The sequence below is a fragment of the Schistocerca americana genome, chromosome 3 (assembly GCF_021461395.2).
Source record: "Schistocerca americana isolate TAMUIC-IGC-003095 chromosome 3, iqSchAmer2.1, whole genome shotgun sequence".
NCBI classification, from domain to species: domain Eukaryota; kingdom Metazoa; phylum Arthropoda; class Insecta; order Orthoptera; family Acrididae; genus Schistocerca; species Schistocerca americana.
In genome coordinates this window covers 897,114,157-897,140,948 of record NC_060121.1, presented here as the reverse complement: position 1 = coordinate 897,140,948, position 26,792 = coordinate 897,114,157, and the positions used below count along the sequence as shown (strand labels likewise).

At 40.7% G+C, this 26,792-nt stretch overlaps 1 protein-coding gene across 1 annotated transcript in view; it reads right to left on the bottom strand.

Annotated features, from left to right (window-relative positions):
* Positions 1–26,792, bottom strand: part of LOC124607371 (TBC1 domain family member 12-like) — a 325,279-nt gene that overhangs the window by 41,276 nt on the left and 257,211 nt on the right. Inside the window, exons 2-4 of the mRNA XM_047139684.1 lie at positions 16,611–16,746; positions 16,179–16,329; positions 6,728–6,845 (exon numbers count right to left, since the gene is read on the bottom strand). Of these exons, the coding sequence (XP_046995640.1) occupies positions 6,728–6,845; positions 16,179–16,329; positions 16,611–16,746 (405 nt within the window). The remainder of the gene's footprint in view (positions 1–6,727; positions 6,846–16,178; positions 16,330–16,610; positions 16,747–26,792) is intronic.

The window sequence follows — 26,792 nt, the reverse complement described above, 5'->3', positions numbered from 1 at the left end:
CATTGGAGGGCAGCGTGGAGGGTAAAAATTGTAGAGGGAGACCAAGAGATGAATACACTAAGCAGACTCAGAAGGATGTAGGTTGCGGTAAGTACTGGGAGATGATGAAGCTTGCACAGGACTGGGTAGCATGGAGAGCTGCATCAAACCAGTCTCAGGACTGAAGACCACAACAACATATTATCCCACAACTGGTTTCATTGAAATTAACATATTCAGGTGACACTAAAAGCTCACCAATAGTCTCTTTAATGAGAATCAGTTATGAAGACTGTTGATGAACTTCCACTTCATGTACAGTAAATAGGCGTAAAGCTAAGGGCAGTATCAACTTACTTCATCAAAATATCAGAGGAATAAAAAATAAAGTAGATTAGCTATTAGTGTGTTTAGATGATCTCAAAAATAAGAATGAGACTGATATACTCTGTCTGTCTGAACACCATGTAACTGTGGGCATGGATAGTGTCAGTATAAGTGGGTATAACTTAGCATCTTTCACTTTTAGTTCTAGGATGGATAACGGAGGAGTTGCCATTTTCATAAAACAAAAACTGTAGAAGCAAGCAAATTTTGTGTTAATCAGCACTTTGAGGTTTGTGCATGTGAACTTCAGCTAGATAATGTAGTACTGCTATTAGCAACAGTGTACAGGTACCCATTAGGAGACTGGGAGCTGTTCATAAAAAAAGTTATTAATCTGTGACGATTTCAATGTAAACTTTCTAAGTAATTCTGATAGGAAAAGTGAACTAGAAGTGTTATTAACAACATATAACTTAGAATCAGTGATCAATTTCCCTACAAGTATAGGTCAAGACAGCAGCACCCTAATAATTAATGTTAACATATTTTAAAAAGTTGAATTGTGAAAACCATTCTGAACACTTATGGAATTATTTTGTATCATAAGTAACAGATAATTGCTGAGCTCACAATTAAGACACAAAGGCTGTCATATTCTGCTGCTTTCATAAAAGTTGAGCAGAACTGAAAATGTACAAGCACCATTGTTGTGTGCAGAAAACTTATTCTAATTTATTGTGACAAGTGGTTGGTTGGTTGATTAAAGATTATTTCCATTTAAACAAGTTAACAGTTCCTGGACCTGTACAATCCAGAATCACACACATCCCATAAGCTGACGATTTATAACATGTGAATACTTGGAAAGTATGGTACGCTAAATATATTTTGCCATCCTACAAAACAGGATGTCTGCTACGCTGATTCCAGAAACCAGTGAAAATAATTATTTATTTATAAAATTTACCTAAAATTTTCATATAATTACATATTTTAAATACACACAACAATGTAGGAAAAGATAGATTGTTACTTATCATAAAGATGACATATTAAGTAGCACACAGGCATCTTTAAAAGACACTTACATAAATCCCTCAGCCACAGCCTTTGTCAGCACATGGTAAACACACACCAGCCACACACACAAGCAAGCAGACCTCATGCACACATGACCACCACATCAGCAGCTTGGGCCAATGCATGCACACTTTTAAATACATACAATTTTTTTCAGAAATATTGTAATTATGGAATACAAACGTCTCAAAAATGAGATCGACAGAAAGTGCAAAATGGCTAAGCAGGGATGGCTAGAGGACAAATGTAAGGATGTAGAGGCTTGTCTCTCTAGGGGTAAGATAGATACTGCCTGCAGGAAAATTAAAGAGACCTTTGGAGAGAAGAGAACCACTTGTATGAATATCAAGAGCTCAGATGGCAACCCAGTTCTAAGCAAAGAAGGGAAGGCAGAAAGGTGGAAGGAGTATATAGAGGGTCTATACAAGGGCGATTTACTTGAGGACAATATTATGGAACTGGAAGAGGATGTAGATGAAGACGAAATGGGAGATAAGATACTGCGTGAAGAGTTTGACAGAGCACTGGAAGACCTGAGTCGAAACAAGGCCCCGGGAGTAGACAACATTCCATTAGAACTACTGATGGCCTTGGGAGAGCCAGTCATGACAAAACTCTACCATCTGGTGAGCAAGATGTATGAGACAGGCGAAATACCCTCAGACTTCAAGAAGAATATAGTAATTCCAATCCCAAAGAAAGCAGGTATTGACAGATGTGAAAATTACCGAACTATCAGTTTAATAAGTCACAGCTGCAAAATACTAACACAAATTCTTTACAGACGAATGGAAAAACTGGTAGAAGCGGACCTCGGGGAAGATCAGTTTGGATTCCGTAGAAATGTTGGAACACGTGAGGCAATACTAACCTTACAACTTATCTTAGAAGAAAGATTAAGGAAAGGCAAACCTACGTTTCTAGCATTTGTAGACTTAGAGAAAGCTTTTGACAATGTTAACTGGAATACTCTCTTTCGAATTCTGAAGGTGGCAGGGGTAAAATACAGGGAGCGAAAGGCTATTTACAATTTGTACAGAAACCAGATGGCTTTTATAAGAGTCGAGGGGCATGAAAGGGAAGCAGTGGTTGGGAAAGGAGTGGGATAGAGTTGTAGCCTCTCCCCGATGTTATTCAATCTGTATATTGAGCAAGCAGTAAAGGAAACAAAAGAAAAATTCGTAGTAGGTATTAAAATTCATGGAGAAGAAGTAAAAACTTTGAGGTTCGCCGATGACATTGTAATTCTGTCAGAGACAGCAAAGGACTTGGAAGAGCAGTTGAACGGAATGGACAGTGTCTTGAAAGGAGGATATAAGATGAACATCAACAAAAGCAAAACGAGGATAATGGAATGTAGTCAAATTAAATCGGGTGATGCTGAGGGAATTAGATTAGGAAATGAGACACTTAAAGTAGTAAAGGAGTTTTGCTATTTAGGGAGTAAAATAACTGATGATGGTAGAAGTAGAGAGGATATAAAATGCAGACTGGCAATGGCAAGGAAAGCGTTTCTCAAGAAGAGAAATTTGTTAACATCGAGTATAGATTTAAGTGTCAGGAAGTCGTTTCTGAAAGTATTTGTATGGAGTGTAGCCATGTATGGAAGTGAAACATGGACAATAAATAGTTTGGACAAGAAGAGAATAGAAGCTTTCGAAATGTGGTGCTACAGAAGAATGCTGAAGATAAGGTGGGTAGATCACGTAACTAATGAGGAGGTATTGAATAGGATTGGGGAGAAGAGAAGTTTGTGGCACAACTTGACTAGAAGAAGGGATCGGTTGTTAGGACACATTTTGAGGCATCAAGGGATCACAAATTTAGCATTGGAGGGCAGCGTGGAGGGTAAAAATTGTAGAGGGAGACCAAGAGATGAATACACTAAGCAGATTCAGTAGGATGTAGGTTGCAGTAGGTACTGGGAGATGATGAAGCTTGCACAGGATAGAGTAGCATGGAGAGCTGCATCAAACCAGTCTCAGGACTGAAGACCACAACAACAACAACAACAACAACAACAACAACATTGTAATTATACACTATGTTACATTTGTTGTAAATTTCAGACAGCTGTGATATGTTCTGAATAAACACAATAATTTTCTGTCCACATTATTTTTTGTGTTTGGAAGGGGGGAGGAAACTATCACTTGAAGACCTAGAAAAAACTGTGCTACAATTTAGCTATGCTGCTAATGCCACACAATATTTCACTTTACTCATATAACTGTTATTAAGTTTTGTTGCTTATTCCTAACCAGATTATCATCAAAAAACATTACTAAGTTTTCTAATTTTCCACAATTACCAGATTTACATCAGTGGGCATAGTTGACTCAGGGGACCTGCTGTTGTGGCAGAAATGGCCACTTTTCACTTCTTTACAATGAATGTGAAGTTGAGGGAAAACTATGTAACTTGAACAAGGTAAAAAAAAAGTGTGAATTCTGTGTAACTGGAAAATAATGAAGTAACATACTAGTTGATCATCAGAACTTCTATTAGACTGTTTGCAGGCCATATTGTTTTCTGTGAGAAGGTTGTAATGCCAAAAGACTTTAGTGAAATGCAAGATGACTTGCGGAAGCTCAACACTTGGTATAGTGGCTGTTAGCTGTCAAACACAATCAAAAACAAATCTCCACTCTTATGTTATTTTTAAGTGGGTAATGATTCCTTCCTTGGTGTGAAGACCGTCATGTAAAATGACGTCAGTTTCCATCAAATAGGGCCTTGACTCAAGAAGTGTTTTCTAACACACAGATATGTGTAAAAAACAATAGTAAGATGCCATGGCTGCAGGTACCTTTGCATTTATGCAGTAAATTGATGGACAATTACACAGTATTTTATCTTCAATGATGATATGAGGTTCCAGTGATAATTTATACAATGTTCAACAGGCTGAAGCAGATGAGTTGCAAGTTAACATGTATGAATGTAACACCTTCCAGGATTACTACACAGATAAAATTTGAACAGGAATGTGTCAAGCAACAAAGTAACAATTAACATAAGGGCTGCTCAACGGATGGCCCATAATTATGGGATACTGACAGAGCCCCTACTGAACAAGACTCACGATACAAGAAGCACCAGAGACTAGGACAATTAACCTATGTGAAAGATCTGCTCGTAACAGTAGCAGTCAACACAAAGCAAAACCAGATGAAACCAACTGGAACTTCTCAACACACTAAGTGGTGTACAGAGAACTTGAGATTAGCAACACACAAAATAGTTTAAACATTGCAAAAATGAAAATTATCAAGAGCGATGAAACACAAAAACAGTACAAATGAGCAGTGAAGAGAATAGAAGTATATAGGTACCTGGGTGTAAACACCCGCAAGAGAATGTAGAACTCTTACCAAAGAGTTGTTTAGGTCCCTTTTTAAAAAAATTAATTTAAAAAAATATATATCCTCATTGCTATTACCAGACAGGTAAAGACAGCATAGGCCCTTCAGTAGGCACATGCAAGCATAGATTTGTTGCTCACAGTTGCATATAGATCTACAATGATGGAAGAGATCCTGGGGATACTGGACAAAAGGCCCCTAGACCTAGTAGTAAGAGAGAGACAGACAGCCCTGTCTCCAAATGCATGAACATGAAAAGGTGGAGGGGCTATCTGGCACGAAACGTGAGCCAGGGCAGAATATGAAGGAGAACTTACTAGTCTCTCTCCCCCCCCCCCCCCCCCCATATGAAGAGAAGATTCTTTCACCGATGAAGGGCACAATACACTACTTGATGGGACCGAGGGCATATCCCACTTATTAAACCAATGTATCAAAAGCACCTTTAAATGTGGAGTTATTGGCAGCCCAGGTCACATCGTCCAAGTGTGAGCCATTAGGTAAGGAGATATTCAATCTGCCTTCTATAGTGTAGATCTGAATAAATCCACATGCTGGAGAAACAAACTGCAGTAAATAGATTTCTTTACTTTACCATTTTCCCATTATTTTCTGCCTATTTTCCTTTTTCCTTCATAATTACTTTTCCCTTCATAAAACTGCCTTTTGCTGAAATATATTAATAGATTTAAGATTTATATAAATACGAGGGTAGGCTGAAAAGTAATGCCTCCGAATTTTTCCATGTGACAGAGTTTTTTTCAAATAAAACAAACATTATTAACATTCAAACACTTTATTCTACTTATTTATTTCTCAACACAGTCACCCTCGTGATGAACACATTCCTCCCAATGAGAGACCAGTTTATTGATACCATCACTATAGAATGTTTGACTTTTTTGAGGGACCCAAAACCTCGCCAAAGAAAAGTCCTGCAAACTGTTCTTTAAATGCGAACATGGCAAATGATGGAAAGAATTAGTTTGATGGATAGAGGGAAAAATGGGGATGCACTGAGAAGAGTTTCATATTCAGTAATTGTACTGAATGCAATAAAAATGAGAAATTGGATTGGATACACATTAAGAAAGAAGAAGTGGCTTGTAGAAACTGTCTTAGAGGGGTAAGGAAGAAAGGTTTCTGATCCTATGATATGCTAGACAACAGCACATACAGCAACAAATTCAGTTGCTCATGAATGTACATTGTAATATTTGTCTCCTCAGATCTCTCTCTATTCTTAGTATGTAATCACCAACTGGTTAGACAAACAGTCCACAGAAAACAGATGAGTACAGGTTTTATCACTGGAGAAATACAAAAATATTATTATATATAAAAACAAAGATGAGGTGACTTACCGAACAAAAGCGCTGGCAGGTCGATAGACACACAAACAAACACAAACATACACACAAAATTCAAGCTTTGGCAACAAACTGTTGCCTCATCAGGAAAGAGGGAAGGAGAGGGGAAGACTAAAGGAAGTGGGTTTTAAGGGAGAGGGTAAGGAGTCATTCCAATCCCGGGAGCAGAAAGACTTACCTTAGGGGGAAAAAAGGACAGGTATACACTCGCACACACGCACATATCCATCCACACATACAGACACAAGCAGACATATTTAAATATGTCTGCTTGTGTCTGTATGTGTGGATGGATATGTGCGTGTGTGCGAGTGTATACCTGTCCTTTTTTCCCCCCTAAGGTAAGTCTTTCCGCTCCCGGGATTGGAATGACTCCTTACCCTCTCCCTTAAAACCCACTTCCTTTCGTCTTCCCCTCTCCTTCCCTCTTTCCTGATGAGGCAACAGTTTGTTGCGAAAGCTTGAATTTTGTGTGTATGTTTGTGTTTGTGTGTCTATCGACCTGCCAGCACTTTTGTTCGGTAAGTCACCTCATCTTTGTTTTTATATATAATTTTTCCCACGTGGAATGTTTCCTTCCATTATATAAAATATTATTATACATACATATGATCCCATTTTGGCAGAATCTCTGAACTCCAAGTGCGGGCTGCATGTGCAAGCTGTTCCTCCTGCCGCAGCTGCTGGGCAAGCTGCTTCTTACGAAGTTTCGCCTCTTTAAGCTCTGGAAGATTTCGGTTAAAACACTATGACACAATTTAAGACTGGTGGCATTAATTTGTCAAGAATGAAATGTATTTTCAGCCTTAACCTATTACTGTTGAAGCAAAACACACACACACACACACACACACACACACACACACACACACACACACACAGTTTAAACAGTTACTCATTCTGAATCTTTAACTTTTGTTTCTCATAGCATTCTTTGTGATGATATATAGGAGGGGAAAAAGGAAGAGCAAACTTAGAAAGAAGGCTTAGACAGCACAAGTAAGAAAATGGATTTTTGTCTTCTCGTTGGCTTAAGGAGATTGCATCTATCAAAATATTGTTCAAGGACTTAAACATATGGATTAAGCAAGTTGGTCTGGCTTCAGGGGTGACTTTAATAAATGAGAAAATTAAGCTGACATAAAAATTCAGGACGATTCCACATAAGAACCAATGTCAGAATGAATCTTTCACTCTGCAGCAGAGAGTGTGCTGTTTGGAAACCACATGGCAAATTAAAAGTGTATATGCAGGAGAACATTTGAAGATTGGAAGGTAAGGTACGAGAGAGGTACTGGCAAAAGTACAGCTGTGAGCACAGGTTGCGAGTTGTGCCTGGTTCACGTAAGTTGGTAAGAACACTGCCCACAAGAAGGTAAGATTCTGGATTGAGTCCCAGTCTGGCACAGTTTTAATCATGCAAAATAAAACAGAACATGAATGGAATTCTAAATTTGGAATCAACTGGATTAGGATGTGTGTCAGTAATTTGCATCATATAATAAGATGGATGCTGGTGGAGATGGAGATTCTCCAGACAGGAGTGTATATTTTAAATACTAAGTGCAGTGGCACACAATGTCATTGTCATCTGCAATCAAACCTTCACCAGTACTAGCATAAACAACAAGAGTGTGACTGATTTACCAGTAAATGGATTGTAGTGAAACAAACTGTTAAGCTGGTAGACTGATGTGTTGCATATCACATGATCAACGGCTTTCATCTAGCTTACATGCAACACTATACTTTTGCTACCCCCTCCTCTCCAATATTAAAGTTTGTAACATATGGAAAGTAATTTTAATTCACCATCTGGTCCAACAGTCTCTGTTAAGAAATTTATCTATAGAATAGAAAGAGTTGCCCACTAAAAAGTTTGTTTAAACTGTGCTTTATCTGAAACTAAGTTTTTTGTGGTTGCTGGCAAGGTGGACAGTGTTCAATTTCTGGAATTACAATTCAATAATAAATTCTGTTGGAAAGGGCATAACACAGACTTGCTGAAGTGCCTAAACAAATCTGTATTTACAAAGCAAATGATGTCAGATGTAGGAGATACAAATATTTAAAAAAAACTTACTTACTTTGCTTACTTTCATTCTATGTCGTCATATGCAACAATATTCTGCGGTAACTCGTCAAACCAAGCAGAAGATTTTAGTGTGCAAAAGCATCCAATAAGATGCATTTGTGGTGTAAATGTAGAAACATGTTCAAGGAACCGGACATTCTAATCACTGCTTGTCAGTATATTTATTCCTTAATGAAACCTGTTACAAATCATGTGTTTCTATTTCCAATCAATAGTTCAATACACAGTATCAATTTTAGGAATGATAATCTATGTAAAGACCTAAAATTATTTACCTTGATCCAAACAGGGGTCCAATACTCAGGAATATACACTCCTGGAAATTGAAATAAGAACACCGTGAATTCATTGTCCCAGGAAGGGGAAACTTTATTGACACATTCCTGGGGTCAGATACATCACATGACCAGACTGACAGAACCACAGGCACATAGACACAGGCAACAGAGCATGCACAATGTCGGCACTAGTACAGTGTATATCCACCTTTCGCAGCAATGCAGGCTGCTATTCTCCCATGGAGACGATCGTAGAGATGCTGGATGTAGTCCTGTGGAACGGCTTGCCATGCCATTTTCACCTGGCGCCTCAGTTGGACCAGCGTTCGTGCTGGACGTGCAGACCGCGTGAGACGATGCTTCATCCAGTCCCAAACATGCTCAATGGGGGACAGATCCGGAGATCTTGCTGGCCAGGGTAGTTGACTTACACCTTCTAGAGCACGTTGGGTGGCACGGGATACATGCGGACGTGCATTGTCCTGTTGGAACAGCAAGTTCCCTTGCCGGTCTAGGAATGGTAGAACGATGGGTTCGATGACGGTTTGGATGTACCGTGCACTATTCAGTGTCCCCTCGACGATCACCAGTGGTGTACGGCCAGTGTAGGAGATCGCTCCCCACACCATGATGCCGGGTGTTGGCCCTGTGTGCCTCGGTCGTATGCAGTCCTGATTGTGGCGCTCACCTGCACGGCGCCAAACACGCATACGACCATCATTGGCACCAAGGCAGAAGCGACTCTCATCGCTGAAGACGACACGTCTCCATTCGTCCCTCCATTCACGCCTGTCGCGACACCACTGGAGGCGGGCTGCACGATGTTGGGGCGTGAGCGGAAGACGGCCTAACGGTGTGCGGGACCGTAGCCCAGTTTCATGGAGACGGTTGCGAATGGTCCTCGCCGATACCCCAGGAGCAACAGTGTCCCTAATTTGCTGGGAAGTGGCGGTGCGGTCCCCTACGGCACTGCGTAGGATCCTACGATCTTGGCGTGCATCCGTGCGTCGCTGCGGTCCGGTCCCAGGTCGACGGGCACGTGCATCTTCCGCCGACCACTGGCGACAACATCGATGTACTGTGGAGACCTCACGCCCCACGTGTTGAGCAATTCGGCGGTACGTCCACCCGGCCTCCCGTATGCCCACTATACGCCCTCGCTCAAAGTCCGTCAACTGCACATACGGTTCACGTCCATGCTGTCGCGGCATGCTACCAGTGTTAAAGACTGCGATGGAGCTCCGTATGCCACGGCAAACTGGCTGACACTGACGGCGGCGGTGCACAAATGCTGCGCAGCTAGCGCCATTCGACGGCCAACACCGCGGTTCCTGGTGTGTCCGCTGTGCCGTGCGTGTGATCATTGCTTGTACAGCCCTCTCGCAGTGTCCGGAGCAAGTATGGTGGGTCTGACACACCGGTGTCAATGTGTTCTTTTTTCCATTTCCAGGAGTGTACATTTTCAATACCTTGCCAGCAACCACAAAAAACTTAGTTTCAGATAAAGCACAGTTTAAACAAACTTTTTAGTGGGCAACTCTTTATATTCTATAGATGAATATCTTAACAGAGACTGTTGGACCAGATGAAGTAAAAATGTCTGTTAAATTTCAATTTTGACAGCACTTGGCCATAAGTCAAGAGTAGGTATTTTGTGTATGATAAACTTAGTAAAAGTGCATAACTATGTTTTATTCTCACAGGGTATTAATTCTGTAAATATTAGCAATTTCAGTGTACTCACATATTGTGACAACCTGCTGACTAGTGAGTATTATATTCAAATGTCCTATGTTCTTTATGTTATACTTTTTGACATGATCCACACCCACAAGAATCATCTCATTTTTGGGTCTATGAAACGAAAACTGAATCTAATCTAATCTAAACTCTTACAGTGGCATTTGTGATAAAAACACTTTTTAATCTGCTAATTACATATCAGGGGAATGGGTAGAAGGCTGAATAACTCTTTCCTTTGAGACAGGAGAGTGAAGAGAAGAAACTTAACCTTCTATGACCCAGAAAATCTTATAGGAGAGGGATAAAAATTTTCCCGTACCTTAGAAACATGACAAAGAAAAAGCTGTACAGTTGGATTTATTACAGTTGACAGTGGAATTAAGCCACTAGCCCATCGCAATGTCAGGACATAGCAAAGGAGGAAGAGGCAAGATTGCTGCTGCCGTCGAGCTCCTGCTAAAACCAGTTGGGAGCAATGGTTGCAGCAAGAAGAAGAAGAAGCCCGTGGCACAATTACAGTGGTATAAGTGTCAGAAGATGGGACACACAGCCAGGCCCTGCACCGGTGCGGTAGTATGTGTGAAGTGCGGCAAACTGCACGGTACACGCAACTGCGACAAACCAAGGGGCACCACGGCCGCATGCATAAATTGTGGTGGCGTGCACGCCACAAATTCGCACAGCTGTGCTTACCTGAAGTCATGGAAGTGGCAGGAAGGGGTCACCACGCATGAAGAGGTGTCCCAAGAAGACAAGGTGGACACTCCGCCCTCCTGCTCAAGCAGGGGAAGCGGGCAGCATCGCAACAAAGACAACGAGGGCGTGTTCCGTGAAACATTGTGGAAAGCCAGCGATGATGCCATTGCCGAGCTCAAATCTGCCATGGTGGCTCTGAGATGCATTGCGAGGTGACAACTGAGGGTAGCCCTGTATGTCGCATCTCACATGATACCTGATGTGGCGCTGAACCCCACCAGTATGGGGGTATACATGGAAACACAAACGACCATCTCCCTGGCTGATGCGACAAAGCAGGTTGCTAGGGAGGTGGTCATGGAGCCGGGGACACCCGCCGACAGCAAATAGACAGCCCCCTTGGAAACAGCAGATATGCAGACTGCTGAAGAGATGCCTATGGACATTGAGGTAGAAGATGAGCATTCGAGTGCCTGCCCCTCCCCAACAAGAACTGTGTTAGGGAAGTACACACCAAGATTGCAGACTCCCTACACGACGGCAGCTATCCCCACCATGGAAATCCGTACCCCTTCACGGTAAGCGATATCCCTCTCTCCCACACAAACCCTATTCATTCCACTGGGGGCGTGACCCCTAAACCAGAAGATCAAAGGGAGGGAACTCGTCCAGCGTTTGGATCTGGAGCTAATAAACTGCTACCTGATCTTCATTGACACGGACTGAAGTACCTGATGGTCATTAACAAAAAGAACTAATTCTGATTATTGTATATTAGAAGTATGAGGAACAACAGTGGACCTAAGATCCCCAGACTACATTGGCTGTATTGCTAACTACAACTTTCTGCAGTCTTTTGGTTAGGTATGACATTATCCATTGGTTGGCTATATCATCAGTCTCATGAAACTTAAATTTATCTCTGAGATTAGTGAGATTCACACAGTCAAATGCCTTAGGTCACAGAGAGTACTCACTAGCACTATGTTACTACTTAATGCTTGTAAAATATGGTGAGTGAACGTGCAAATGGCATTCTCAGTAGAACTCTTCTGAAATCTGAACTGTGATTTGTTGAGGATATTATTGTTGCTCAGATCACCTTCTCAAAAATTTTGGAAAACGAAGTCAGGAGTGAAACAGACTGGCTGATTTTGACATCTCTATCAACTTTCTTAAATAGCGGTTTGACTACAACATGTTTCAGAGTACGGCATGTTTCAGTCTCTCTTTTAAAAAATGCCTTACATGACTGGGGTTATTGTATGGGAATGAATCTTTAAGTACACTATTGGAAACAACATTAAAACCAGAAGAGCTTTTAGTCTTGAGAAAATAACACAATTTTCTTAATTTCAGAAGAGAATCTGGTGACACATTCAGAAGATTTAATTTTATGAGAGCTCCTTTTCCAACATACTGCTGTGATATCTCTCTTTAACTGTTTGTCCCTATCCTTTCTACTATGCTTAAGAAATGATGATTAACTGTATCTGCTAGCCCTTCCATTCAGTTCAATAGTGGTGTTACCTTGATTTTCGGCATGTTGTCTTGTCTCATTTCACTACATTCCATACAGCCTGTAGTCTGTTTTTGTAATTACTGGTTTCTGGCATCGTATATGTTTCTTAATAACTTTTCTGAGTAATTCTGAGTAGTTCTGAGTAGTTTTTGCAGTGTGTGACTATTGCAACATGTCTACTTGTTCTTACCAAATTTCCCTTTCCCTTTTACAAGATGCTTTAATCCCTCTAGTGATCCATTATATTTTACATGGCTGTTTAATGTCTCTTCTGATTAACTTGCATGGGAATATGTTTTGAAATAATGATATGAATCTCTCATGGAATGCATTAAATTTTATGTTAGCATTTGGTTCATTATAAATTTCATTCCAGGTTATCTCTTGTAAACTATTCTTAAAAGTTACAGTATATTGATAATTTTTACTTATGGACCGTAATATTACACGCAACTGAGGAAGACAGGACTATAAAAGTTGAAGATATTCTTAAAAGCATTTGTCCTGGAGTCATTAATTATACTGATTTCCACTGAGGTTTTCCATACTGTAAGAGTATGTTGTTTATTTTAACTAAGCGTGAACCATGATCATAGAGCACATTTGTTACCCAGGAAACAGTTGTTTTCTTGCTTTGGGTTTCACCACCACCAACATTATCAACTAGGGTACTACTGTCTTTATCCATCTGTAGTTTAAAGTTAACCACTGGGATCAAATTGCAGGATCCATTTCTCATCAGGGTCCTTTAGGAAATCTACACTGAACTATTAACCACAGACTATTAACCACCTGCTGCTGTCTGACAAACAGCATACTAAGGAATCCAGATCCCTCAAACATTTCAAAATTTCCCAGTTACCATTAAAAGTGAGCAATTTTTCAGCATTAATTCACAAGCACAAACTTCTAATGTGCTGATTACTTCAGAACCTACTTGTTACTATGTTTTTGGTATTCTGCACCTCAACAGGTACAAACAGAACCCACCCAACCACCTACCTACCTACCTGTCAGTCCAAAACCTTTGCCTCTGCAAGCAGAAATGAGTCAAGTTGATAATTATGTCACTTAATAAGGTGCACAGTCCCTTGCTAGTGTAAGAAATTGAAGCTTCTAAGTGAATGCAATAAAAATATACAGCCCTTTTGTCACATATTTTGGTACTGACAAACTCACTCATTAAAGGTACTTCGCGTTGGTCTAGAATCATGAAACTTGAAAAGAACCAAGATTTCACAGAAAAAGTAAAGGAAAAATCAGGAAATTGTTAATTTGTAATTACAAAACACAGCAAAACTATTTCTTTTGTCATTTGTTATCTGAGTTCAAACTTTAAATTAAAACATCCTCAAAAGACTTGGAATTCCTCAGACCGATACCTTGTAAGTATCAATGTCAACAACATCCAACAATCTTTGAGCTTCTCATTTCCCAGAAAGGATAAATGTCTGTGTGCATAATTAAATCTATACTGAACCCTCAGTGGTTGAGTCCTCCTCGCACCTGGCCAATTTTTGACCATGTGTTCTGTCTGAATATATGCAACAACCACTCCTTTCCAATATCAGTTCCACATGAGTAAGCTGCTAGAGTGTAATCTTTCATACGTAAGTTATATAACCTCATGATTACATGGTGCTCAGGTAGGCACAGGATGTCAATCTCTTCAATCTCTTCAGAACTCTCTAAATTTTCCAGACAGACAAGAAGCTTTTCTATCTTATCACTCAATCCTCTAATATTGTGATGAAGTAAGCTAACTTTATGTTTCTGCACATTCTTAAGCATTCTGTTGGACTCTTCTGTTATTCTGACTTCTTTCAAAACAGGGCACCTGAATCCTGATTGTAATATGAAGAGGTACTTCTCTGACACCAGTAACCACAGGGATCTTCCTTAGAGTGATGGTGACCCCCTGTAATTATCTGCAAGAAGTGCAGCCAACTTATCTTTCCCTCTCCTGTTCTGGTGGGGACTATATCTAGTATATTCCCATTCCGAATTGTAGCAATAGGCACTGCACTCGTGTGGGATTTCATTATAGTCAGCAGCATCTCACAGTAGTGTTAACCCAGGGCTGGTTATGGTGCTGCAGGACCTCCACAAAACTCACATTTGTGTGTGTAGCTGCAACTCCTATTACATCCAGATCATCCCTACTGCTGCAATTACTATCCTTAGCCAGGCAGTTCCCTGTGGTCCATCTACTACAATAACCTGACACTCTTTGCCAAAATTTTTGCACAAATTCCCTCTGTCCTCTGTCACTTGGACAAGGTCAGGTAATGTCTTTTTACATTGGATCTAAACTGACCTGTCACACTTCTCCCCCTCACCTCTACTCCTCCCTTCCCTTCCAATTCCACCACCTACAACCAATTCCGCCTTTGTTTGTGGAGGAGGAAACCTTTTCAGAAATTTTAAGTGCCGTATTCCATTTACCAACAGTGCAGGAAGTTATACCTTCCGAGGTAAATACTTGTTATCATTTCTACTTCTTTGCAATTTTAATAATTTTCTGAATTAAATTTTACCTTTTATAAAATTAGAGGAAAGACAGTTGGTGGCAAATACAGGGTAATAATTATTAAATATTATTTTGTAAACTAGTGCTATAATTTTGGGTATTAGGCTACATCATGTAAAACTACTAAAACAAATTGCTGATGTTTCGACCAACTTGCTGCGGTCCTTTTCAGGGCAGTTCACTGATGAACTGCTCTGAAGCAGACCACAGCAAGTCAACTGAAACATCAGCAATTTAGTTCTTTTAGTAGTTTAGAATGCCACAGCCCAATACCCAAAATTATTTTATCCAAAATGACACTGGCCACAGAAGCCTACAAACTTATACTGGTGTTATAATGTTGTTGTTGTAATTATGGACATGAAAATGGGACACTAGGTAGTTACTAAGAGCAAAATGGCAGAACCACTTGGCTCAGAGATGAAAAGAATCACCATCATCATGCCAGTATATGGGTATATAAAAATAAGCAGACAAGGCTGTATGAGCAAAAAAAATTAAAGAATTAATTAAATCTGGCACAAAGGAATGAAAATGTTGTCACTGCGGAAGATCACAAAAGGGCAGGAGAAAAATAGTGAAACTGTTGAAGAATACTGGCTAGCAAAAAAGTGACAAGAAATCTTCTGAAGTTCAACAGTCTTCAGTGAATTATAACATTCAGAAATCACAATATGAATAGGTACACTTGTAAAAGACAGGAAGGGAGAAGAAGATGTCATCTGGATTGGACCACATTTGGGCAAATATTAAGGACATAGTTACTGTGCAGGAATACCAACATAGCAATAACACAAACTGAAGGGACTACTAGAAGTGAGGCACTGAAAAATTTTTAGCTGATGCAATGATTTTTATATTCTTTATGACAGTGCATCTGTGACTTAAGCCAACACACTGAAATTTAACTTTAAATAAATATTGTGGAGCATGTCAAAGAAAGAATTAATAAGGAACAAGGAATTACTGTATGTGTAAAAAATGTAGATGTAAACATGCCACATGGAACAGAAAACATCAAATTCATAAAAGAAAGAAGAAAATATAAATATGCATTTGATATGAAGAAAGCAACCAAACAGGTCATCAGAAAACAATGAGAAAGTAGCAACTCAAACACACAAAAACATTCAATAAAGAGAAAATTAATAAAAGCAGTTAAACACACAACCAGTACTACCACAGTATTATACCTTTCTTCCTTGCTGCCTCCACCATTCGTTGGTACTCGTGCCTGTGTTTCTGTTCTTCGTCTGGACATTTTGCAGGCAAGTTAGATGGCCTCCTATGCAGAATCAACGCCGAGCTGCTCGCAATTACATCCGTAAACTGCTTCGTATCTCCCTGCCATAAGATAGACATTATTTAGAACCTAAAGTAGAAAATACATAATTCTCCCTCTAACTATCTATATTAAATTTCAGTGGCTTGCACTTACATTTATTTTTTACTTTATTTGGTTATTTATTTATTGCAGAATGAGCACCTAACATATTGTTAACTAGGTAATGGTACACAACAGACTGATAAATTAAAAAGAGAATCTAATGTAAATAAAAATATAAAAATTTGCTTCGAATTCATCACATCAGTACTTCGACATAATGGCGAAGTTTTTACAGTACCTGAGATTCGTCAGCTGATGCAGCCACTGCAGATGCTGGAACACTGGCAGAGGTACAGGTGCGAGAGCCCCAGAGGCGCCAAGCGGGGTGACTGCAGCCCTGTCCACCACTGTCTCGTCGCCAGGAGAAAACTCCCCTGAAATTAAATAGGTCTGTAGTAAGTATCTCTGCAACAGAGAAGCAGTAGCATCAGAAAACTTAGGATGGACATTAGTATCACAGCATCAGACATGCATTTTGTAAACGGTTGTCATCCTGTACCCATCAATTGTTTCCAGTAGTGCCTACTGGTAATACAGACACCTGGCACTTCCGGAAGATTGAAACTGTGTTCCAGACCGAAACTCTAACTTGGGACCTTTGCCTTTCATGAGCAGTTGCTCTACTGACTGATCTACCCCATCATGACGTACAATTCGTCCTAACAGTTTTACTTCCTCCAGTACCTCGTCTCCTGGCTTCCAAACTTCACAGAAGTTCTCCTGTGAAACTTGCAAGACTAACACTCCTGGATGAAAGGATATTGCGGAGTCACGGCTTAACCACAGCTTGGGAGATGTTTAGAAAGTAGGAGACGAGGTACTGGGGGAAGTAAAGCTGTGAGGCCAAGTCGTCAGTCCCACTTGGGTAAGCTCAGCCGGTGGAGCACTTGTCCATTAAAGGTAAAAGTCTCGAGTTCGAGTCTCAGTCCAGCACATAGTTTTACTCTGCCAGGAAGTTTCAAATTAGTGCACACTTCGCTGCAGAGTGAAAATTTCATTCTCAATACAGTCACTGACATCAAAAGCAGTAAAATGAAGTCGTTAATTCTCCTTGAAAACTGCTCTCCTACAAACTCCCTTTCATTTGTTCATAATTCCAAACTATTTTCTGAGTATGTGAGCACTCTTAATTTTTATTGGTATAGACAGTAGATTCATTCTTTGTCGCTTCTTTTTCTAAATTTGTAACATTTCTGACAGAGGGAATTCTTTTGTGTGCTTGCTGCACGTTCAGAATACAAAAAAACTGATATTTTGATCACCTTACTTGCTGCCCAAAATTACCCTAAAGGTGTACCGGTGTTCTACGTAATTCAGTTTATTTTTATATATACCGAATCTCATACTTCCAACAAATGCTCTAGACTTCCACTAATGCTATATGTCCACAAGCGACTTTAATTTCATACAAGCTTTGTTCCAGTCAAGATTTTGTGATTACAGTATGCTGAAATTGTCCGAAAAGATTAGGGATTACAAGAAATTTCAAACTTTCACCCGATACACACCACCTCCCACATTATTACGAAGCGTTGGAAACTCCGGTAAAGATCGACTGCACGGTCACCATATGAAGCGGTCCACGCACGCACCGAGATAGCAGCCTCACCATTGCGCCCGCCTCTGTAGCTAACTGTTTTCCACCCACGTCTGCAGTGGACCACAGGACGCTACACTGCTAAGTCGCCAATTCCTTCCACGACGTACTGCTCTGTGTCTCAGGCAATGTAGCAGTTATAGCAGGTTGTGGCAATACGAAGCACTTCATAACGGAAACGAATAACCTTTCACTTCAGCGCACACAGATGGAATAATGCTGAAACATTTGTATCGTGGTAAGGATCACCAAAACTTTACCGAGGGTCAAGTATTAAATTAATTTTTACGTACGGTTATTTGAAAGTACTGTTTTGCTCGTTCTTGTTGCACTCTACAAGTTCCGCTAACATAGTAAATAAATTTAAATAAACTAAATAGAAATGAGACTACAGACGGCCTGAGAGATCATTGGAGACTACACACCGCGACAGTTTCGCTGTTAATGTCCGCATTTAACATAACTAAGAAGGAAGCCTCTTTCACTTTTGTTCTGTCGTCCTCAGTTGCGAGTAATATTACACTGATAACTGTCACGTTAGGTCGATCTATTTGCAACTGAATAAATCTAATTTCATCAGCCTTATGTGTCTTGCCTTTATCTTTTTGAATGTCGTCGTCAGTGGAAAGGTTTGTAGGTGCTCACTTTGCTGGGTTTAAAGCTGTCCTTTGCTTCCAGTCGCATTTACTACAGAATTTAAAATGTTGGGGTGTACACTCCACAGAAATAATCTAATCGAAGTTGGTCACATCCGCGTTAAATAAAACCAAAAAGCTTACATATTGTTACATATTCCTTGTCTGAGGAGCAAGACAATATTTGGTCTTGTTATAACGAAGAAGTTCGATATTCACCAAGAAAGATTCACTCAGGTGAAGTGAAAAACTTACGGTACCGGCATTACGTGACAGCAAAATTCAGAACTTTCTAGTTATGTACATATGACTACCAGCGAGTGATAAATTCTGGCTGCTGCAGAACATGTATCTCCAAACGCGGATCATTAGATGAAAATTTAGCTGAAAGAACCAACAATGGTTTACACGAAGGACACTGCTTGGCTTAATTCGCCATTACGTTTCTTAAGATAGACTGCCTTAAACTACTGAAACATTAGTTTTACCGTCAATGCGACTTACTCCTCTATTAATTTTGACTGCCCTGCCGTATTACACCAATCAGGACTTAGTCATTAATTTTACTTCGTATTAACAAATATAGCACCTCGGGATAGCTATGATAAGACTCGTTAACAACTGATTCGAAATCAGGAGGAAATAAATTTCAACGCGCAAAGCTCTAGTTATGTACGAACAGACTTTAGTATTAGGAGAAGTTTCGGACGACCGAGAATTCTTGGGTATTGCTGTGTACTTTCCTCCAAAACGCACCTTGCACAGCCCACACCAACTGAAATGTTGTCACTATACCGATCGAACAGATTCTGTAAATGACTGGTTTGTCCACCATCGCAGAACGGATGTCTTCAATCTACAACTCAGACTACAGTCAATTGTCACCAAACAGCGGTGGCCACAGATCTTATTTGCTGTTGTGTAACTGCATAGTCAACAACACCGAGAACGAATCAACCACATCACCATACACTACTTTGCCAAGCATTATCACGCAGAGTAACACTTAAAACGACCCAGGGAATGACGGGGTTGAAGGGTAGTAGGAAGGAGCATACGTGTTCCCACCGTTGTGTTGTGAGTTTTTCAGAGGCTACCATCAATATTCGGTCACTTCATTAATTCTTGTAGTGGGTCTTATTTTTACATGCAAATATAATAAACACCTAAAACCTCAATAAACGTAACATGTATTCTCTTAATAAATTACAGCAAATAATTCATTTAGTAACGAATAAACAATATTTTCCAAAAAAATACATTTCACAACTTATGTTGTGTTTTACACTGGTCACTATGTAATTGTTCTCGAATACAGTAACAATACTGGAACTTATTACTTGGTGGGATATGCCTTCTTTATAGCCCTTCTTGTTCTGTTTATCTTTCGTGTTGAGTATACTATTCTTGATCATTCTATTGAGTTCGTCTCTTAAATCCTCTATGGTGTCATGGTCTGGCGACCGAGGTGGTGTCTGAATAACTTTGGGTCAGTTACAAAGAAGTCATTCTTTTACAAGACATGGGATGTTCTTCGGTTCACTATCTTGCCAAAATTTGACTGTAGAGCCAATACTCAACTTTTCCGCCTTTAGGTACAAATTTTGCTTTGTGGCATGAAATGCCCCTCCTTGTTTAACATGCTGATAATGAAAGTAATCTCTTTTACGCTAGATCAAATACAGCTCCACAGAGAAAGAAACTGTAAGACACTAATTTAAAAAAAGGACGTAAGTGAAGATGACGTGGGAAATACGACACTGCGAGAATAATTTGATAGTGCACTGAAAGCCCTAAGTCATAAAGAAGGCCCTGGATTAGACTAAAGTCTCAGAATTTGCTGAGATCTTTGGGACAGCCATCCATGGCTAAACTATTTCACCTGGTGTTCAAAATACATAAGCCGGAGAAAATACCTTCAGACTTGTAGAAGAATGTAAAAATTCCTATTTCAAAGACGGCAGGTGCTGGCAGAAGTGAATATTACCGAACTATCTGTTTAATAAGTCATACTTGCAAAATACTGAGACGAATTATTTACAGACGAATGTAAAAACTGACAGAACCGACTTCGGAGTAGACCAGTTTGGCTTCTGGAGAAAGGTAGGAACAGGCGAGGCAATGTTGACCCTATGAGTTATATTAGAAGATAGACTGAAAAAAGGCATTCCGATAGTGTTGACTGGAATACACTCTTTCAAACTCTGTGGATAAAATAGAGGGGGTTATCTACTACTTGTACTGGAACCAGAGTTGAACATGACAGGGAGGCGGTAGTTGAGAAGAAAGTGAGACAGGGTTGTAGCCTATCCCTAATGTTATTCTGTTTCAAACTGAGCAAGCAACGCAGCAAAAGTGAAATCGGGAAAGGTGATTAAAGCCCAGGGAGAAGAAATAAAAACTTTGAGGTTTGTCAGTTATATTTTAATTATATCAGAGACGCCGAAAGATTTAGAACTTGAATGTATCGAAAGTGTCTTGAAAAACTCAACGGTAATGGAATGTTGTCGAATTAAATCAGACAATGAAGAGGGAATTACATCTAGATGTAAGTCTACATCTACATATATACTCCGCTAGCCACCAAGCGGTGTGTGGCGGAAGGCACAATTCGCGCCAAAGTCATTTATGCCCCCCCCCCCCCCCCCCCCCTCTGTTCCACTCGCGGATCGCGCGAGGGAAAAACGACTATCTGAACGCCTCAGTACGAGCTCTTATTTCCCTTATCTTTGAATGATGATCATTACGCGATATGAAAGTTGATGGTAATAATATATGCTCTACATCCTCGGTGAAGATTGGATTTCGGAATTTAGGCAGCAACCCCTTCTGTTTAGCGCGTCGTCTATCTGCAAGTGTGTCCCACTTCAAACTTTCTATGAGATTTGGAACGCTCTCGCGATGGATAAATGTACCAGTCACGAATCTTGTCGCTCTTCTTTGGACCTTCTCAATCTCTTGAATCAGACCCAACTGGTAAGGGTCCCATACCGACGAACAATACTCTAAGACTGGACGAATTAACGTATTGTAAGCTATTTCCTTTGTTGAAGGACTGCAATGTTTCAGGATTCTATCAATAAACCGAAATCTAGAGATCGCCTCGCCCGTTACTTGTGTAATCTGATCATTCCATTTGAGATCATTTCGAATAGTCACACCCAGATACTTGACTGATGTTACCGCTTCCAAAGACTGATCATTTATTTTGTACTCTTACAATAATGGGGATTTTCGCCTTGTTATACGCAGTAGGTTACACTTATTAATATTGAGAGATAACTGCCAGTCATTACACCACGCATTTATTTTCTGCAAATCCACATTGATTTATTCAGAACTTTCGTGTGATACTACTTTCCTGTAGATTGCAGCATCATCGGCAAACAGTCTAAGGCCGCTGTCAATACCATCAACCAGATCGTTTTTGTAAATCGTAAAAAGCAGAGGACCTACTACGCTGCCCAGGGGCACCCCTGAAGTCACTCTTGTTTCTGATGAAGTTACCCCGTTCAGGACGACATACTGCTCCCTGCCTTTTAGAAAACTTTCTACCTAACCGTGTATGTCATTGGATAGACCGTAAGCGCGCACTTTTTGTAGCAAACGACAGTGCGGAACTAAGTCGAACGCCTTTTGAAAGTCGAGAAATATGGCATCAACCTGGGAGACGGTAACTAGAGCCTGTTGTATATCATGCACAAAGAGGGCCATCTGTGTCTCGCATGAACGCTGTTTCCTAAAACCGTGCTGGTTTCTGCAGATGAGCTTCTCGGAGTCTAGAAAGGTCATTATGTCTGAACACAAAATATGTTCACGATTCTACAGCAAATCGATGTCACTGAAATTTTCCGGTAATTATGTGCACCCGATTTTCTACCCTTTTTATAGATTGCTATGGACGGGGCCTTCTTCCAGTGCCGAGCAACTTTCAGCCGTTCCAATCATCTCTGGTAGATGACGGATAAGAATGGTGCTATATTTGTAGCACAGTCAACATAAATCTTACGGGGATGCCGTCTGGGCCAGATGCCTTTCTGGCGTCCAAGGATCTTAACTGTTTTACAATCCCAGATACACTGAACACTATGTCAGCAATCCTTTCGTTTGTTCGATAGTTGAAAGGTGGAATGGTGCTGCAGTCCTCTATCGCAAATGAGTTTTTGAAAGCTAGGTTAAGAATTTCGGCCTTCTGTTTATCATCATCAGTTACATTACCCGTACTGTCAGCAAGAGAAGGTATTGAATTGTTTGTAGCGTTCATAGATTTTACGTACGACCAAAATTTTTTGGGGTTATTTTTAGAATCTGCAGATAAAATATTGCTTTCAAATTCGTTAAAGAGTCTCTCATTGTCCTTCTAACAGCTGCTTTCATATCGCATAATTTGTTTGTCAGCGGGGCAGTGATTACGTTTAAAACGACTGTCCAAAATTCTCTGCTTTCTCAGCAACTTCCTAATGTGTTTGTTGTACCAAGGTGGATCCTTTCCCTCCCCTATACTTTTGCTAGGCACCTACTTCTGTAGCACATGGTGGACAATACCTTTAAATTCCGACCAAAGATGCTCAATATCTTTGTGTCCCGCGGTGAATGCTTGGAGCTGACTATGAAGATATTCATTAATGACACTTTTATTTGCTTTCCCAAACAAGAAAACTCTACGCTGTTCCTTTGGTTTTTTTGCAATTTCCACTGACATAGAAGCCACAACGACATTATGGTCGCTAATACCTTCTTGTAGATTAACTTCCTCAAAAAGATCAGGTCTGTTTGTAGCCAAGAGATCTAATATGTTCCCATCTCGAGTTGGTTTTCTAACCAATTGCTCAAAGTTGAATGTTGAGAGTGCTCCTAGAATTACTTCACACGAATTAGGTTAGGAAATAAGACAAACCAGTAGGTAAGACTTGGTATTTGGGCAGAAAAATACAAAATAACTTATGAACGCCCCCAAGCAGAGAGGATGTAAAACGTAGACTGAAAGTAGCAAGAAAGTGTTTCTAAAAAAATTGTTACCGTTACACATAAATTTAACTGTAGTGAAAGCTCTTCTGAATTTGTGTGTCTGAAGTGTTGCAAAGTACAGAAATAAAACGCGGACGATAGACAGTTCAGACAAGAAGATAACAAAAGCTTTTGAAATTCTGTGCTGTAAAAGAATGCTGACGATTAGGTGCGTAGATCGAAGAACTAATGAGGTACTGAACCTCCCTGGGGAGAAGAAATTATGTCACAGCTTAACTAAATGGAAGAGTCGGTCAATAGGACTCAATCAGTGCCGTCAAAGAATCACTAGTTCGGTTATAGGGTTATAGAAGGTGGGGGAGGGGGCGGGGCGAGAGAGAGAGAAAGAGAGAGAGAGAGAGAGAGAGAGAGAGAGAGAGAGAGAGAGAGAGAGGGTGGGGGGGGTGGGGGTAGGTGGACAGTTCAAAACGGAAATCTAAGGGCGAGAGAACTGTGTCAACAAAATGTAAATGGAAACTGTATTAACCTGGCGATTATGGGTCATGGAAAGTACATTTGGCATATCAAAAACATTTGGTGCCTTTTTATGTACTTGCGTTTGCATATCTAGATATTTAATATTACATTTCTAAAGGATGCCCAAGTCACTAAAAACCTGTTGCATTCGTATAACTACTTTTGCGACAGCAAACAGAAACCGAAATTCGCTTGTAAATATTGAAGTATGGGCACTGTCCAACTGGTCATCCTACAGATTTATTTTCGTCTGATCTGAAAAGTCTCCATAATTTTCGACAGCAGCGGACCAAAAGCGGAAAAAAAAAAATCAGGAATGTAGTGAGATTTGTGCAGAAGCAAATACAGCTGAGATACCGATGTACGCCTACAGCTGACAAACATCTTATCCAAAATGAGCTGTTACCGAATTTACCGTTGTGAAACGTATTAATAAGCTAGAGAACCAGTCTGGTAATGATATGCAAGTTTAAACGCACAACCAGTAACGAGCAAAATGCTCCGCATCACGCTTAACCCAGGTAACACCTGTGTGCGAAGGATTATTATGACGGCAGCACCGGTCTCACGTGGCGCAACACTTGTACAGCAAATGTGGTTCGGCTCTACGCTTGCCACAGCGATGCAAGCTGACAGAACGGGGCTAGCGACAATTTTCACTCGCAGCGGAGTGTGCGCTGATTTGAAAGTTACCGGCAGTTTAAAGCAGTACAGAATCGGGACTCGAATCTGGGACCTTTGCCAGAAGTCTTAAAATGAGGCTAGCTATACGTCTTAAAAGCATCAGACCAGACGTATCCGGACCTCCAACTGCCGTACGTTTCGATCAATTCAATCATTCGCTGATCACTGTCTTTTTGTCTATTGTGCCTTTCAGATAATCGCTGTTACTCAGCACGGGCATCAGCATCTTTTTCACACTTCAACAGCACACATCGTCCTACCGTGAAACTGCGTTGTTGTGAATTGTCACTGCACAGGTGTCAACCACACGAAATGTTGTCCAATTGTACAAATTCCTTCGCATATGGCCTACGGGGCCATGGATATAAAAATCGGTTTCGTATTTCTGAAGACATAGTACCTATAAACGAGTCAAAAAGCTATAAATGTTATTAGTTAATGAAGTTTATACAGGGTGTTTCAAAAATGACCTGTATATTTGAAACGGCAATAAAAACTAAACGAGCAGCGATAGAAATACACTGTTTGTTGCAATATGCTTGGGACAACAGTACATTTTCAGGCGGACAAACTTTCGAAATTAAAGTAGTTACAATTTTCAACAACAGATGGCGCTGCAAGTGATGTGAAAGATATAGAAGACAACGCAGTCTGTGGGTGCGCCATTCTGTACGTCGTCTTTCTGCTGTAAGCGTGTGCTGTTCACAACGTGCAAGTGTGCTGTAGACAACATGGTTTATTCCTTAGAACAGAGGATTTTTCTGGTGTTGGGATTCCACCGCCTAGAACACAGTGTTGTTGCAACAAGACGAAGTTTTCAACGGAGGTTTAATGTAACCAAAGGACCGAAAAGCGATACAATAAAGGATCTGTTTGAAAAATTTCAACAGACTGGGAACGTGACGGATGAACGTGCTGGAAAGGTAGGGCGAGCGCGTACGGCAACCACAGAGGGCAACGCGCAGCTAGTGCAGCAGGTGATCCAACAGCGGCCTCGGGTTTCCGTTCGCCGTGTTGCAGCTGCGGTCCAAATGACGCCAACGTCCACGTATCGTCTCATGCGCCAGAGTTTACACCTCTATCCATACAAAATTCAAACGCGGCAACCCCTCAGTGCCGCTACCATTGCTGCACGAGAGACATTCGCTAACGATATAGTGCACAGGATTGATGCCAGTGATATGCATGTGGGCAGCATTTGGTTTACTGACGAAGCTTATTTTTACCTGGACGGCTTCGTCAATAAATAGAACTGGCGCATATGGGGAACCGAAAAGCCCCATGTTGCAGTCCCATCGTCCCTGCATCCTCAAAAAGTACTGGTCTGGGCCGCCATTTCTTCCAAGGGAATCATTGGCCCATTTTTCAGATCCGAAACGATTACTGCAGCACGCTATCTGGACATTCTTCGTGAATTTGTGGCGGTACAAACTGCCTTAGACGACACTGCGAACACCTCGTGGTTTAAGCAAGATGGTGCCCGGCCACATCGCACGGCCGACGTCTTTAATTTCTTGAATGAATATTTCGATGATCGTGTGATTGCTTTGGGCTATCCGAAACATACAGGAGGCGGCGTGGATTGGCCTCCCTATTCGCCAGACATGAACCCCTGTGACTTCTTTCTGTGGGGACACTTGAAAGACCAGGTGTACCGCCAAAATCCAGAAACAATTGAACAGCTGAAGCAGTACATCTCATCTGCATGTGAAGCCATTCCGCCAGACACGTTGTCAAAGGTTTCGGGTAATTTCATTCAGAGACTACGCCATATTATTGCTACGCATGGTGGATATGTGGAAAATATCGTACTATGGAGTTTCCCAGACCGCAGCGCCATCTGTTGTTGAAAATTGTAACTACTGTAATTTCAAAAGTTTGTCTGCCTGAAAATGTACTGTTGACTCAAGCATATTGCAACAAACGGTGTATTTCTATCGCTGCTCGTTTAGTTTTTATTGCCGTTTCAAATATACCGGTCATTTTTGAAACACCCTGTATGATTTCCACTCTTTGACGT